The sequence below is a fragment of the Musca autumnalis genome, unplaced genomic scaffold (genome assembly GCF_047663935.1).
Source record: "Musca autumnalis isolate F117 unplaced genomic scaffold, ASM4766393v1 scaffold_3, whole genome shotgun sequence".
Classification (NCBI taxonomy): Eukaryota; Metazoa; Arthropoda; class Insecta; order Diptera; family Muscidae; genus Musca; species Musca autumnalis.
Window position 1 is genome coordinate 100321063 of NW_027411866.1, and position 18047 is coordinate 100339109.

General features: G+C 34.9%; 1 protein-coding gene across 2 annotated transcripts; it reads right to left on the reverse strand.

The window, feature by feature from the left end:
* Positions 1-369: 369 nt before the first annotated feature.
* On the reverse strand, positions 370-13368 carry LOC141397159 (uncharacterized). Of its 2 annotated transcripts, none has more exons than XM_073973108.1 (3): positions 12950-13368; positions 7369-7515; positions 370-7294 (listed from the first exon to the last, which is right to left on the reverse strand). In XM_073973108.1, the coding sequence occupies exons 2-3, from the start codon at positions 7489-7491 to the stop codon at positions 1688-1690; spliced, it is 5730 nt and encodes a 1909-aa protein (XP_073829209.1). In that variant the 5' UTR covers positions 7492-7515; positions 12950-13368; the 3' UTR covers positions 370-1687. The 2 variants fall into 2 exon arrangements, with proteins under 2 accessions (XP_073829209.1, XP_073829208.1); XM_073973107.1 differs by having other exon boundaries at positions 12858-13368.
* Positions 13369-18047: the final 4679 nt, after the last annotated feature.

An 18047-nucleotide genomic window follows, 5' to 3' on the forward strand; every position in this document is an offset into this window, starting at 1 on the left:
GCGAAGATACTACGATGATGTTTTGGGGGTTAATCTACTGTAGTGACTTTAACTTGGTATTTCTGATTCTCTATGGGCAAAAAGACTCCACTAAAAAAAATAAAACAACAAAACAAATAATTAAAAATTTTATTTTTTGTTTAGCGGCGGAGCATCATCAATTCAGCAAAAAAAAAAAAGATAACAAAAAACACTTTTTGAAAAAGTGTCCTAAAATAACCATCCTTCAATTTTCACTCGGATAGAATAATAAAAATGGCCGTACTTTTTCAACAAATTTGTATGGGAAAGCAATTTTTGACAATTCCCTCTTTTGCTAGCATTACCATTAAAACCGTGCCGGAACATAATAAAATAAAATAATAAAACTATTTTTTAGTTATTCTTTTAATTTTATATTTGGTTTCAGTTCATATTTCAATAATAATTGTATTTACATTTGAAGCTTAAAATAAATATATTTTCTAATATAATTTTATTACAAAAAAAAATAAATTTTTACAAAGTGGAATGAAATTGGGACAAAATCATTTTTTTTTTAATTCTAACATAGGTATTTGTGTTATAAACACAATTGAAAGGGGTTTGTCACCGCCAATCATTGTAATTGAACAGTAATGTAGAATCGCAAATTAATAATTCTTCTACATTCGCTGATCCAAAAACATAAAAATTAAACTCTTTAGGTATGTTGCTTTCTTCGAATGTGAAATACATTATACATAAATTCGATAAATTCTATAAAATTGGTATTTGGTATTTTAATTTGTAAAAATCATAAGACAATCACGTAAAATATGCAATTCGGAATCACATTCAATGGTGATTCACGTACTTTTTTTGCTACAAATATTTTGCTGGGATGCAATATAATCAGTTCAATTGGATAGTTCATTCGAGTTGTATTGCCTATTGAACTTCGATTCTTTAGAAGATTCGTAAGAATCAATGCAAGACGAATATCATGTATCCTAAAACATTATACTTCTAAAGGAAGACATGACAGCTTTGTATGTCCAATCGCACATATTATTCGAACAGATAGATTGGTGGGATTTAATTAAACCTGAATCTATATCAAAAGAATTAGTTTCAGTTTTTAGCTTGATTGATGGCCAAAAACAAACTTCATTCGTATCAAAAGTAGGGTGCTCATCAATATTTTCTTAATTATCCTCCGTTTAATCACCCAACAATGGGCCGATTAATTGGTGTCCCTGACACCATGTTCTGAAGACAAAATCTACATAAGTAGAGGAACATACATGTACGATAGCATAAAAATATGTTTTCGTTGCCGTATTCACTTCGATGTTACCGTGGCGCAGTAATTCGAATCATCATAACATACTCATGGTCTGAAGTCAAGTCAATTATAACGAAAATCTATCAAAGACTTATAACAGCTGCTTCATCGACTAACCAAAGGGGGGTTTGAACTTTGATAGAACCAATTTTTGAGAAAAGTCCGGAATAGAGTACCAAGCTTTCTTCCGAATTTATCAAAAAGAAAAAAAACAGTGTAATTCATGTCCGTCCAAAATAGTTTTAAGTCCCAGTAACGTATTGAACTAATCTATAATTCAGTTCAAATTGTAACAACAAAAAATCCTTAATATTGATAAATAAAAACTCCTGTGGGTGGAAAAACTCTAGTTAAGACTCTTGAACAACAAATTTCCCCTGCTTACTTTAATGGAACATGATACATTTTTAAGTGTTTCAGGAAATAGGTACGATGATCAAAAGCCTGATTACAACAGAATACATTGAATTTTAGGCCCCGATGGTTTTTCAAATAATGAGCTTTTAATGGACCAAATTTCTCAAATGTCTGATGACATGTCGGACATTGTAAAGATTTCAAATATTCGGCTATATATTCATCGTACTTTTTCTCTTTTTCAACTCGCGCGGCGTTTTTATTTGTGTAAAATTTCTGACATTTGCGTTTATGCAGATAAAAGTTATAACGTGTGCTGTACGTTCTTTTACATTCCGAACATTTAAACGCATTTGGATTTTTATGATGCAAAATGTGTTCTTCAATTTCGTAACGACCATGCCACTTACGTCCACAACAAGAGATGCGACAATGATCTGTGGAATGCATAAGACGAAAATGAACTTTAAGTTCAAGAAATGTTGACGAACGTTCATTACAAATTCCACATTGTGTTGGTGGCATATTTTGTTCAATAAATTCATCGATTTCTTGATGTGTGATACGGACGTCTGGTTTCTTTTGATGCAGACGAGCCATCAACTCTTCATATTGTTGTGGATGATTGAACTGGAAGTGACCAGTCAGGCTTTGAATTGTTGAATGGCAAACATTACACAAATCGCAAGTAAAATAGTTTGGATCTAAATGCCAACAAATGTGTTCCAGTAATTGCAAACGATTTGAAAATTTAAGACCACAACATAAAATGTGTAAACCATCCGAGGCATGGGGATGTTGTAAATGGAAATGCTTCTCCAATTCAGAGAATCTTATAAAGGTTAAATTACAAATATTACACTGTACATTGGAATGATAGCGGGCAATAAATTCATCCAGTTCTTCAGATATTTGTCCATTATTAAGGGAATTTTGTTTTAATTCCAGATATGATTTTATAATATGCTTGCGAAGAAAATGTTCTTTCAATTGCAGCTGATCAGGATAAACAACATGACAAATGGAACATTGTAAAGGGTTCGAAGCATGTACGCGAACAAAATGTTCTTTCAACTGTTGTTCGTCGGGGAAAATGATACGGCATAAGGAACATTTAAAGGGATGCGAAGAAATGAATGCTTCTTCCATGTTGTGGGGCAAGTTTGGTATCGGATAGAGTGTGGTATTCGAGTTATTTAGGCTGTTGTTGCAGCTTGCAGAATATTCTTGAACACATGGATTAAGTTGCTCCTTATTTGAATCAATTTGGTAATCCGGGCAGCCATCCCAATGCTCTTCACGGTAATGTTGTTGCAAATTATGAAAACTTGGATATTGTTTAAGGCACACATTACAGGCTATACTTATTTGCTCTGGAACATAGGATACTTGTTCTTTTGACACTGGAGTGGTGGCCATATCTTCAGCAGAATACCTAGGGTGGACATCTCCAGCTTTTGATGAAACAATAACGGTTGATGATGTGGTAGAAGTAGATTCATTTGATATGGATCCATCTTTACTTTGTTCAGTATTACAATCTGTTTCATTCGGAGATTTTTGGTCACTGGGCATATCATCACTAAAGTCGCCACCAAAAATGACGCCAATAGGTTCTTCATATTCATCTTCAGAATCAGATAAAATTGATATTACTTCATCGGAAGAAGTTATACTTTCGGTGTTGTTTGCAGTGAAGTTTGGTTTTACGTTACCATCAGTATTTCCCTGGGTGCTTCTGTTGGAAAATTCTGTCATGTGATCTAGTGGAGAACGACTACTTGTTGAATCCTCAATCTCAGATGCAACATCACTACTTCGATGATGATCCTCAGGGGGAGTTGTGTAATTTCCATTTGGAGTCATATTGTTATTGTTATTTCTACACGATTCTCCTGTCATCGGAGCAGATCTTTCACCATGGGTGTCTCCATTGTTGTGAGAAAGAATTTCATTACTAACACGTGGATCAGCATAGGTGTGAATGGTCGAAGGATATTGCCTCATTGAATTTGATTCTATATTGGTATTTAAATATTGCCCGATAAGTGATCCATTTGGCTGATGGTCTCCAGAAGCAGTTGTATTTGTATCGTTATTGTTACTCGGTTCTGAAATAGGTTGACGTAAAGATGTCATTGCGGCAGTCTCACTATTGCTGCTTTGATTATGGACGTAAGGACCATTGTTTTGAGAGGTGATGACCATCGAAGGCGTTTCAATGTTGTGCTGATAATTTCCTACGAGTGAAATAGTATTGGTGTCATTGCTACTCCCCGATTCTGCAAAATTAGGCTTAGTCGGGGCCGGGTTTCCACTATGGGTGTTTGTGTAAGGACCATTGCTGTGAGAAAATATTTCATTACTAACACGTGGATTAGCATAGTGGTGGGTGGTTGAAGGATATTGCCTCATTGAATTTGATTCTATATTGGTATTTAAATATTGCCCGATAGGTGATCCATTTGACTGATGGTCTCCAGAGGCAGTTGTATTTGTACCGTTGTTGTTACTCGGTTCTGAAATAGGTTGACGCAAAAGTGGCATTAAGACAGTTTCATTATTGCTGCTATGAATATGGATGTTGGGACCATTGTTGTGGGAGGCGACAATCACCGAAGGTGTTTCAATGTTGTGTTGATAATTTCCAGTTGGGGTCTCATTGTCATTGTTGTTTCTACTTGATTCTGAATGATGAGGGATAGCTGTCTTCGGGGAAGGTCTTTCCCCATGGCCGTCTCTGTAATTGTTGTGAGAAAATATTTCATTACTAACACGTGGATTGACATAGTGGTGGGTGGTCGAAGGATATTGCCTCATTGAATTGGATTCAAAATCAATAGGTGATCCATTTGACTGATAATCTCCAGAGGCAGTTGTATTTCTTTCATCGCTGTTACTCGATTCTGAAATAGGTTGACGTAAAAGTGGCATTAAGGCAATTTCATTATTTCTGCTATGAATTTGAATGTTAGGAACATTGTTTTGGGAGGCGACAATCACCGAAGGTGTTTCATTGTTGTGCTGATAATTTCCAGTTGGGGTCGTATTATCATTATTGTTTCTACTCGATTCTGCAAGATGAGGGACAGCTGTCATCGGGGGCGGGTTTCCACTATGGGTGTTTGTGTAGGGACCATTGTTGTGAGAAAATATTTCATTCCTAACACGTGGATCTGCAGAGGTGTGATTGAGCGAAGGATATTGCCTTATGGAATTGGATTCTACATTGGCATTTATATGTTGCTGAACAGGTGACCCATTTGGTGGGGTGTTTAAAGCTTCTAGAGAATTGACTTCACTGCTATTGTTGTCCCTTCTTTGGTTATTTGTAGTAGGAAATTCTGAACATAATCCATTTGTAAAATTGAGACCATGTGCATTGGTGGCACAATGAGTATTTGAGATTACGTGACTAGAGGTAATTTGGCAGTTATTGGAGAACGAATTTATATCTTCTAAGGTATTGTTATTACTTTGGCTGAAAGCGTTGGGACTAGGATGATTGCTACACACATTGGGTGTGGAGGTTGCCTGTTGTTCAGTGTTATTGAAGTGCTTGTCGAATGTATTATTAGATGCACTGTTCGAAGCGACGCTAAAGGAACTCGTGATAATTGGAAGACTTACATTATCCCTTTCGTTAAGATCAGTTGTAGCACAATCCTTGGCCGAGTGTAAATTGTTATCGTCCAGGGCATTTTCATTAATTTGATTTAAATTGGTGGGACTAAAACTAAAATATGATTTTCTGGAACTGTTGTTCTCAATGAGATTGGTTGAGTAGTCCTTTTCCTTAAGCCCAGCTGAAGCGCAATCTTTATTCGAGTATAAATTGTCTTCCAAGCCATTTTCATTGATTTGGTTTACATTTGTGGGACTAAAACTAAAACATAAGTTTCTGGAGCTGTTGTTCTTACGGAGATTGGTTAAGGATTCCTTTTCTTTAAGCCCAGCTATAGCATAGTCGCTATTCGAGTGTAAATTATCTTCCAAGGCATTTTCATTAATTTGATTTAAGTTTGTGAGGCTGAAATTCAAAAATGAATTTCTGGAGCTGTTGTTCTCATCGAGATTGGGTGAAGGATTATTCTGGCATTCGTTGGTAATACCATCCTTTGCGAATTCATTACTGCAAAGACTATTAAAACTATTGCTGTATGAGCTTGTGGTAATAGGATTCGCATTATCTTGACCCGAACTGGTGCTATTGATCTCACAGAGATCAGGTGTAGATGTGTTGTGGTTACCAGCGTCTGGTGTAAATTCATTATTACAAGCACTATTAGAGCCAATGCCATAGGAACTCGTGACGATCGGAGGATTTACACTATCCAGGCCGTTGCTGATGGTTGTGGCTGAAATATGACCTTCGTTCGGTGTTAAATTAACGTCGTTTAACGGAGATGGAAAGGCATTAGTACTGGAAGTGGTGCTGTTGTTTTCACAGAGAATAGAAGTGGAGGTATTTCCTTTCCCCATAAATTCATTATTACAGTCATTATTAGGGCTGAGGCTATAGGAACTTGCAATTACTGGGAGATCAACACCATTTTGATTATGAATGGGGCCAGGGGAATTAAGGCGGTTATTCAACGTGTTATCTTCCAAGTTATTTTGATTACTTTGTTGAAAGGCAGTATTGCTACCATTGTTTTCACCCAGTTTGGGAGAGGAGTTATTGTCGTATCCAGTCTCAATAACATTCTGTGTAAATGTATTATGACAATTGCCGTTAGGACTGAGGTTATGACAACTGGTGACGATGGATGGATTTGCAACATCTTGATGATTTGTTGTGCTTTTACTTGCAAGGCGAGGATCAGAAGAAATTTTATGGTTATTCGAGGTTAAATTACCATAATCTAAGGCATTGGGATTACTTTGGTTGAAATTGGTTGGACTCGAAGTGGTGCTGTTGTTATTCGACCCATTAGACATGAACGTATTTTCATTACTGATTTGATCCACATTTGTATCCTTATTATGACCAATGCTAGAGGAACTTGACATAAGAGGATTTACATTACTCGGACTGATTGTTCCGTCTACATTGGCAAGGTTATCTACACCACTATTACACTGTTGAAAATTTTCAATTCCGCCTGAGGTAGAAGTATTGCTTGGGCTATTTGTGGAACTTATTGATTCGTTAAGACAATTTCCATTTGCTGCATGTTCAGGAGCATTGGGATCATCAATAATATCTGAAAATGCATAGCTGCCAATTGAAGAAGGGCGACTGATGTCTGAATTAGCTTGATTGCTTGCAGTTTCACTAGCAGACAAGGAAATTGTACCAGATTCTTTGGTATGACAGACCATTGGTGAACTGCTATTGCAACTGCTATTGCAACTGCTATTATCCTCTTCACACAAATCTATTGCGGAATTTTCATCACTTATTTCAACTGCATTATTATGATCCACAGATCTTCTCTTACTTCTATTCTGATTTGTGAAACTATTGCTCCTTTTGCGCAGATTTGTTTTTTCCAGCTGTTGTTCATAATCGAAAAGTCGCTTTTGACATGATATAACATAATGCTGATATCTACGAAAATGATATATTATTTTCCAACAATCTGAACATATAACGGCGTAATTACGTCCAGGACGGATTTGTAGGAACTGTATAGGGGAATAGGAGAGAAACGAGTTAATGTTGGTACGAGCTATGATGATTGAAAGAATTGTCATCTTACCATGGGATGAAAGAAGCTGACAACAACATCGAAAAGTTTGCTGGGCTGTGAGCTTTTCTCATACAGTGTTCCATAATCCGTACAATCCTTTATGCATAATTGGCACTTTGCTGGGGAGGTCATTATTTAGGTTTCGCAATCATAGATCTGTAAAAAAATGTTGTGTTAGAAGCTTCTTCTTGTTGTTGCAGTTCAGATAATGAAATTGATAACAGTAGTAATGCGATCTGAATCCAAGGGGAAATCACGCTTCCAAAGTTCAAAAATTGCATCTACCTGGCTCCAATAACTCCAAATGAACATTAGGCGACTTATGCTAAATGAATAATTTAAAGTAAATTAAATTCGAATTTGGCTCTCCCGTTGTTTATTGTTTTACCAGAAATAACATAAGCAAGAAAGCCAGCCGCTTATGTACCAAGGCCTTTATTGGCGAATGGTTTATTTTTTTCGATTCGTATTATTCTTTAATTTTTTGCCTGTTATACTATGCAAATGTCATGATCAGCATCTTCGTATACATAAGTCAAAAGTTCTACATGCAATCCTCAATTCAGTAATCACAAAATACCCTACAAGCTATGTTTATTTATAATTCCAAGTAGTTTGGTATACACAATTATTTGTTTATGTCTCATATTCCTGTGTTTATGCATACATACATATTGTACATTTTGCATAGTTTGCAGTTTGCATGGAAATACAAAACTTTTAACAGCTCTAGGGCAAAGGCACACAAGCAATAAGTTTATTATTATTCAGAGTTCCAAAAACTTTTTTGTGTTGCCATCATTCAAGTGGCAAAAGTGTACTGTACCTGATCAACCTCCAATTTATTGAGCATCCACATAGCAGAACAGGATTAAAGTAGCTGTTTTTCAGAGATTTTAAATCCCAAGCTCCTGATACAAATGGCATTTACATATATAGTAATGACCTTTGGAGCTTAACACATGTTAAGTTTAAAGGTTAAGTTATAACACTGTGAACCGAAATTTTGGGGGGTGGAAAATTCCTTTTGGGTATGGAAGCCCTTGATGAGTACATACAGAACCCCAAAGGTTAGATCCGCGTGAGTCGAACTTTTGGGTTATGGCGTGATGAATTTTTCACTGGAGACCCTATAAGCCGTCAGAAATTAGCGTTATATCTTTGTTCACTGTTGATTTGGCTTATTTTTTTTACTTTTTCTATTACGGTGTTTTGTATTTTCATACTTTGATACTTTCCCTACTGTTTTTTTTTTTTTCTATAAATATTTAGGAGTTACCATAAATGAACAATGGGATGTTTCGAAAGGAATAACTTGTCGTATAGAAATGGCAAGGGATGCATTTTACAGATACAACAAGATACTGACAAGTCATGACATCGGTATACAAACTAAAACCAGATTCATCAAATGCTACATCTGGTCTGTTTTATTATATGCATCAGAAACATGGACAATAAAGGCGATGGATGAAAGAAAACTGGAATCATTTGAAATTTGGATATACCGAAAAATACTTAAAATACCGTGGACAGATCGCATAAGAAATGACGAGGTACTAAGAAGAATGAATCAAGATCGCCAACTCCTAAAAACAGTTAAAACCAGAAAAGTGTCGTACCTGGGACATATCATGAGAAATGATAAATATATTCTTCTGCAAAAAATTTTCAAAGGATCAGTTGATGGAAGACCATGCAGATGAAGAAAAGAAGTTTCTTGGCTGAAAAATATTCTGACATGGACCGGACATCAAAATGAAAGAAGTTTATTGAATGCCGCCAAAAACAGATATCTATATTTATAAAAATCCATTTTTGTTAAACATAAGAAAAATTGTAAATCAACAAATAATCTGTAATTATTATATGATCGCATATATCCGAAACACGGATGCGCAAATAAAGAAGAAGAAGATCAAAGTCGGGCGGGGCCGACTATATAATAACCTACACCACTGTGAATATGTAAAATATATATGGGAGCTAAATCCAAATCTGAACAGATTTTGATATTAATTTTTCACATTTATTTGTAGACCAAATTCCGTCAAATCTGTCTAAAATATATATGAGAGCTATATCCAAATCTGAACCGATTTCGATATAATTTGGCACACTTATTTGTAGGCCAAATCCCGGCAAACATTCCAAATTTTATTGAAATCGTACATATATAGCGCGTTTCGTGCATCAAATACCTAAAATCGGCCGAGAATATATATAGGAGCTATAGACAAATTTGAACCGATTTCTATATAATTTGGCACACTTATTTCTCGACTATATGCCGTCGCACATTCCAAATTTAATTGAAATCGGACATATATAGCGTGTTTCGTGCACCAAATTCTTTAAATCGGGCGAAAATATATATGGGGGCTATATCCAAATCTGAAGCGATTTCTATATAATTTGGCATACTTATTTCTAGACTAAATTCCGTCGCACATTCCAAATTTCATTGAAATCGGACATATATAGCGTGTTTCGTGCACCAAATGCCTTAAATCGGGCAAACATATATATATGGGAGCTATATCCAAATCTGTACCGATTTTTACCAAAATAAATAGCGTTCGTCCTTTGGCCAAAAAACGTAACTTCCCCAATTTTCATGCGAATCGGACAATAAATGCGACCTGTACTTTGTTTACAAAAATACATGGACAGATGGTCAGACGGACAGACAGACGGACATGCGTAAATCGACTCAGAAAGTGATTCTATGTATGTCCCTTAAAGGAACTTTGGGTCTATCTCTTTTCCTTTTGCATGTTACAATGCACAAATGCACAAAGACATAATACCCCTTACCACAAGGTGGTGTAGGGTATAACAATAAAAGTAATGGATTTAGACCTAAACTTGCGTACTTATGTTTTCTGGGTCGATGATTCCATTTTTCATATTAATTAACCCTTAGGCGAGTCACTACAAGGGTGTTTTTGGTACCTTTTTCAAAAAATCATAAAAAATTCTCTACAAAATGTGATCGCATCAGATCAACTTTGTTCGCCATAAAATACATCAAAAATATGCAGAAATTAGAAATATAAATAAAAAATAATTTAAAAAAATTAAGTTTCAGTGTTTTATTTAGAAATGCACTTAAAACTAAAAAATAATTTGTCGCTTAGCCTCAATATATACATTCTTTCTCATGATAGAATCTCTCAAATAAAACGCTTGCATTTAAATTATGAATGATGGAAAAGCAAATTAGATAAAACACTGTAAAACAGTGCAAAAATGGACCAATATTGGTTTTGATTTCATATTCGTGTATTGTCATCCAAATCTGAGAAGTGTGCAAAGTTTTAGTTCGATTGTTTACCAGATTGTTCGATGAGTTACCAGATTTGAACTAAACACACACCAAGGCAAGTTAAATAAAACACTGTAAAAAGACTAAGTTCAAATCACAGCAATCTCGGTTTGACAAAAAAAAAACCCTCGAAATACATAACATTGGGCGCCAATGAAGCTTGACTAAAACTTGCGAGTAAGTTTTCTATCTTCTGAGAACAAAACCAAATTTCGAAGACTAATATCAAATTTCAGTTCTTCCGGTTGAATAATGTGGCTAAAATTTTAAAATAACGAAAATCAGGAGTACTGCTCTATGGAGGCTGTGTAAAACGCTGACCAGTACCGATAAATTTCTGTTGTTGTTGTTGTAGCAGCACGAAACCTACGTTGAAGCATAGATTTGATGCTGGGTTGGCAGCCGCTGGCCGAAACACTATGGTTTCGGGTCAATCCGGTACGTAAGAACCCGCTGCCGTGGGATTGAAATTTCTGTAGGAAAGTTTCGTAACTCCAAAGAAGACTAAATAGCAAATTTCAGCCATTTCGGTGTCATAATGAGGTTAAACCTTCAAAGTATCGAAAATCGGGAGGTACCATTTTATGGGACTATATGAAAACATGGACCTATACCGTCTGATTTTGCAGTCTATAACGAAATTTCGGAGACTAAATACCAAATTGAGCCATTTCGTCCGTAAATTATAGACAAAACCATAAAAAGCCCGAAAATAGGGATTTACCGTTCTATGGGGGCTACATGAAAATGTGGACCTATACCGACAAATTTCTGGTTAAAGACGAAGACTAAATCCCAAATTTCAACCATTTCAGAGGGATATTGAGGCCACAATCTTCGAAATATCGAAAATAGTGAGGCACTGTTCTATGGGTATCGTATAAAAACGTGGACCAATATAGCTCATGTTCAATACCAACCATCCTAGGAACAGTAGACACTTCCCTCTTTTTTAAATATTGCGAATTATATCTTGATGGACATGGCTATATCGACTTATGCTGATAGGTATACTTTATAGGGTCACCAACGAATATTTCGATGTGTTACAAACGGAATGACAAATTTAATTCAATGATGAACACGAAGAGATCATTTGTATGGTGATTCGTCCGGAAACGTAAGAATGAATGCTAATATTGTTCATTTATTTTAATTATACCCTCCATATGGAGGGTATAATAACCAAGAACTCTAAAAGATTGCGGAATATAGGATGGTAGAAGGTAGGTTTCTTATGGTAGAAAGTTACGCTGTTTATTGGGAAAATAACGTTTTCAATACTATTGGATACCTATACAGAGTATACGAAAAACGTGGGTTTTCTGAGTAAGAAATTTCTATTTTTTCTACAGCTTCTACTTTATCTTGTGTCAAATTTTCATATTCATATCACTAAAACTCAACAAGTAACAATGTATATATTAGGATCGGGATGATTTTTTCGCAGGTGGGTTTCACATCCTGATAACAATATATAATATTTGTTGCTTAATTCCCGAGTTATGAGCCTCTGTAGTTGCTAAGGTCCGGCTACTTAGAGAAAAATTAACAATTTTAAAGATATTTTGTTCTCGTGCACGAAATTAGCTCCTGTCACAGCAGCCAAGATCACCCATATACGTTAACGTGACTGCAACAACAACATATGTTCTCATTTTTCTCAACTGCCGTGGTTTAGCAAAGGAAAGGCTCGCTCAGAGAGACTAATGAACAAAATATTTTGAGCATCAATGCTCCTGTCCATAGAAGAAAGCTTGAAATCGCCGGCTGAAGGCCGCCTATTTAGAGAAAGCTTTTGACTTACCTTAGCGCACAAACTTAGCTCGCTCCCTATTTTTGTGTAATAATCTTTTTAAGTCGGGAAGGCAAATTTAAATCGGAGATGCGGCACTCTTTTAGTAAACGAGCAATAATTGTAGATAATTTAGGGAAAACTCTTCCAGGTAGGCCAATTTTTAAATTTACCAATTAGTCTATACAACAAAGCCCTTAGTAATCTATAAACAAACGAGCATCCTTAAAAATTTCTTAAGATCTGTTTAGTTTTATATGTTGATTTGTTGTTAAAATCATACACATATTTTAAAAACGAGGCAAACACTTATTCGATATTTTATAGCCCCCACTTAGAGATAGGATTTCATTTGACACTGCATTTTCATCTTACATTTCTGTTTTTGTTTTATTTATAAAGGCAATGTCCCCGCCGCCGCCGCGCCACATGGAAGACTATTATTTTCTTGCTTTTCAAACACTTACTTTCCTTGTTTATTATTCATATGCAGTTATTTTTATTGACTCTTTTAATTTATTACAGAATTTAATGCGTTTTTATTATTCAAAATTGTTGAAAATATACACATTCTTCAACAAAAAATCTGATAATAGTTCTCTTTCTATTATTCTTATATTTTTGTGTTTATTTTTAACCGCCAACCACACAAGGAATGTTTTGTTCGTTGGGAATTTTCAAAATGAACTGATGGCAAAGAACATCATCATGGAATAGGAAAGAGAGTAGGGTCATTTGTTAATGTTGAGTAAAGAGCGGTAGATTGTCGTCTATTTTCTCTTCTGTGCTGAGAGAAAAACAACTGTTGATTCCCTGACAAGATGATTTGACTGATTGTGTCCCTCAAACAAATACAGGTAGCCGAACAGAATGCAATAAAACCCATTTGTTCAAGATTTCTTTAAAAATTACCCACTTTTTTAAATAATTTTATTTGGTAATACGATGTACCGTTGTTCAGTTTGTTTTGCTATCAGTATTCGTACACACGAATGTACTAAAAATAACAAACGATTACTCTATATGACACAAGTAACCATTGACTGTTTTTGTTTTTTTGTAGGGATCTCTAAAGCAGCTGCTTATAAATTGTATCCAACGGAGTGCATTTTTCATAACTCCGTGTGGACTGCATCGAGGGATGTTGTGAAATCATATCTCTACATGCACAACTTCCAAATGTTTTTGCTGGGCATTTTTAACCTGCAAACATGATACAATAAGAAGGTAGCATTATCAGCCCAGCTGATGGTAACATAATTGGTCTGTTCCTTTACTTTTGAAAATGGTAAAACCGACAAAAGTAGAAAAAGTTGTAAACTGCTCCCATATAAATTGTATGGTCTCTGAAGTAAAGGAACGCTTTTCAAGTAAAAAGTGGTCAAACTTGAAGATTCTTGAACGTAAAGGAACAGAGCTAATGTGTCAATTGCATTGAATTTATGTCAAATTTTGACATCTTATGTTACCAAAAACGGCAGTTGCTGCTACCTTCTTATTGTATTATGCCTGCAAAGTGGTAAAACTGGCAGCAATTTTTAAGAGAGTGAGAGAGGAGAGAGAGAGAGCACATATGCCTTTCTCTTCTACCACAGGCTACCAGACAAATTTCTGCAGGTAAAGGTAGAATTAGACGTGACATAACCATAACCACGGCGAATTTAACAAGGTGATCCAATAGTTGACATTAGGTTGTAGTCTTCATTTGCTGTCAATTTTTTTGCGCGAAATATCCACAAAATTTAGAAGAAAACGTTAAAATATTATTCGCGAAGGTTAAACAAAGATGTTGTACACAGATATTTTTTAAAGAAGCGAAATATTTGGTATTTATTTTTGATTTAAAATATGTTTTGACAGCAAATGAAGACATCAGTTGGTATTATTGTATCACCTTCTTTCTTACACCATGACCATAACGCCATATCAATCAGCTGATTGAACCAAACCTATGGAAATCAATTTATTCAATTAGTAGTTACTTAACATAATGCCATAGCCATAACCATAAGTCGCGGTCCACACTAGAGTGATTTCATTGAAAAAATTGCATGAAATTATGCGTCTCCAGATCGGCCTCCATAGAAGAGCAAAATCAAAAATTTGCTGTTGTGGGGAATTCGATTTATGAACACCTAATTTCATGAAATTTTTTAATGAAATTCACGCTAGTGTGGACTAAGAAACCAATTGGGTTCTGGTTTTCTACGGTTATGGCGTTATGGCTATGTCACGTCTAATTCTACCTTTAGTCTGTAGTATGGCAGAGCTACCAGGTAGTGGTATCACACCAGCTGATCGAATATGAAAAGTCAAATCCCATTATAAAAAATAATTTTTGTTGTAGTATTCCCAACAACATAAAGAAAGTTTTGACATAACATATTCAAAATTTTACGATGCCACTACCTTAGTAATTGTGCCATGGTCTGTAGCAAGGCATATCGACCAGGTAGTCCAGGTAGTGGCATCGACATATTTGTAATATGTTGTTTCAAAAATTTCTTTATGTTGTTGGGGAAATTACAACAAAAATATTTTTTTTCATTCCCAGCAAAAAATTTTGGAAGTTGTGCAATTGGAGTTATGATTTCATAACATCTTTCGTTGTAGTACAACAGAGTTATGAAAAATGCACTCCGTTCGATACATTTTATAAGCAATTGCTGTAGAGATCCCTACAGAAAAAAACAGTTGGTTGATCCCTACACATTTCTTCAAAAGATAAACAAGAGTGTATACATTTCGAAGAATTTGTTATAAAATAAAGAAATAACAACTTAAGTTTCGAACATTTTTGCGGCAATTCACGAGACTGACATTTTTAATGCAGTGGAGTTGGAGTTCCTGTCGAAAAAGAAAGAAAATCAGATGCGCTTGGATTAAATGGAGAACGCAGGAGAACACTCAATTGTGATTGAATTTAATGGAAACTTTTTTATACCCTCCACCATAGGATGGATTAAGTTTGTCACTACGTTTGTAACTACTCGAAATAATCATTGTAGACCCCACAGACTATATATATTCTTGATCAGCGTGCAATTCTACATCGATATAGCCATGTCCATCCAGTCCGTCTGTGAAAATCACGGATTGACGTAGGTGGATGAAATTTTGGGAAAAACTATTATTTGTACGTAGGACTTTTGGTATTGAAAGCGGGCTATGTAGGTCCACGCTTTCGTATAGCCCCCATACAAAATGACGCGTGACGCGTCGTCGTTTTTAGGAATGTTTAAGATATTTGTCCCATTTTACCACCGAATTGGTTGTAACTTTGTATTTTGTGCCTCCAGAGGCCAAAAAACATTCCTACCAAAGTTGGTTTATATAGGTGCACGTGTTGGTATAGACCCCATATAACGCCCCATATAAAGTACGCGCCATTTTTTATATATTTTGAATGTATTATAGCCCATTTAGATATGACATCATTAGCCGGATTTAGCACATTATCAGGTTTTATTTGCTAAATCCAGCAAAAATCTACCAGATTTCCCATACAAAAATAAATCCTCGTATTGGGTGGATTTGTTTTAAATCTGGCATAAATTCTCGTATACAACTCTTTTTTCTGCAACATGTTGCTAGAAAATACAAAACGTTTCAAGCTGCCACAAAAAACAAGGTAGATGCATCGTTGCATTGCTACACTAAAAATAATTTAAAATGTAAAAATTTGTAATCAAGGCCGAAAAATTAAATTTGTTTTGATGTACAAACTTGATTTTAATCAACCAAGACTAATGTTTGGTTTACATTCGGCGTCTTTTCGTGATTTCGCGCGGAATCATGCAAAATTTATCATGATTTCGCATACAAAAATGAAATCATCTCATTTCGTGATTTCAGCAAAATCAACATCGAAATCACAGTACACATGATATACAACCTTGCTTTTGCCTAAAAAAGTACCAAAAGTTGCAACACTTTTCACGTATCACAATAAACAAGGTAGATGTGCGAATTGCTGAAACAAAAAATTTTAGTATCAAAATTTGTAAACAACGTGAAAAAATATTAAATAACTTTGTTACAATGCAATTTTTTATTGTGTTCCCGTACTTTTTTAATGGTAATTTTAGAAAATAGATCTAATTGTAAAAAATTTTTCCCCCATAAAAATTTCATAAAAAATACGGAAACGGTAAAATTACGGAAATTGCAAAAACTCCAGCAGAAATGTCAAAATCAACGTATCAGCTTTAATATTAGATACCAATGAACATATGAACATGCTTGCTGCTAGTTTCTAATAGGTTAAAATTGTATGGCAGAAAACAGGAGAAGAGGGTGTTATTCGGCGCTATTTTTGTTTAAAGAGAAGTGCAAATCTTGCTGGATTTCGGAGTACGGGAACGCATTTTTAGCACTAAACGGGAAAACTACTGCATGTACTAATATTTTGTAGGTTCTGAGCACAACTTTTATCTACCAAAATTTATTATTATGATGTCTCAACTATAAAATTATTATTTATTTTTTTTTTTATTTTTTGGTACTATACACAATTGATATGATATATAGATAATTTTTTAAATAAAGTTGTAAAGTTCTGTATTGTCGAATATTTTTGATGTTTAATTCAATTTACAACAACGTGTTTTGAAAAATCATGTTCAATCTGCTGCGCATATGCATCTACCTTGATCATTGTGATATGTTTGAAATCAACAAAAAATAAGTGTAAACACCGGGGTGTATTTCAGGATTTCGTGAAATCCAATGGATTTTGGAGCGCAAGTGTAAACTTGGCATAATATTTACGATGTATAAACGATAAAATAATTAGTTTATTTTAGATGGGAAAACTGCGATAAAATAATTCTTTATTTGCTCTTTAGTTAGCATTAGTAGCATAATGTGCTAACATTTTCAGTAGTAAACAATAAATTTGTAATTTGACTTATGGTTTTTGAGACGAATTCAATTTACAGAAAATTCTTTTGACGTTTCAAATTCGATCAGATGGGCTGATGCATCTACCTTGGCAATTGTGCTATGAACGAAAATCAGCTGACTGCCATTTAAATCCTCCAAAATGTATATCTAAATGCAATGAGATTTGTACTGGATTTATTAAATCCAGTCGAGGATTTATTGCTAGTCTAAATGAGCTATAATAGTACGTTTATATATAGCCGGATTTAACAAACCCGCCGGGTTTCATATGTCAATTCCATTGCTTATATTTCAAATAAATCCTCATAAAGAAGGTTAATATGCCATTTAGATATGACACCATTAGCCGGATTTAGCCCATTATCAGGTTTTATTTGCGATGTACCAAAAAAATCTCTAAAATCAATCAAAAATCGATTTTAGTCGACTTTGATCATAATCGAAAGATCGAAAAATCGACGTTTTTGTTGAAGGTGAAAATCGAATGATCGAAAAGTCGACTTTCCCATTGAAGGTAAAAATCGAAAGATCGAATAGTCGATTTTTGACATCGATTACGTATCCCTACTTTCTACTTTAAGCGCACATTGTGCATCGATGATCTAAACGTACTATATGATTTGAACGGTTGCCGGAACGCTTTATTTGCATTTTTTGATT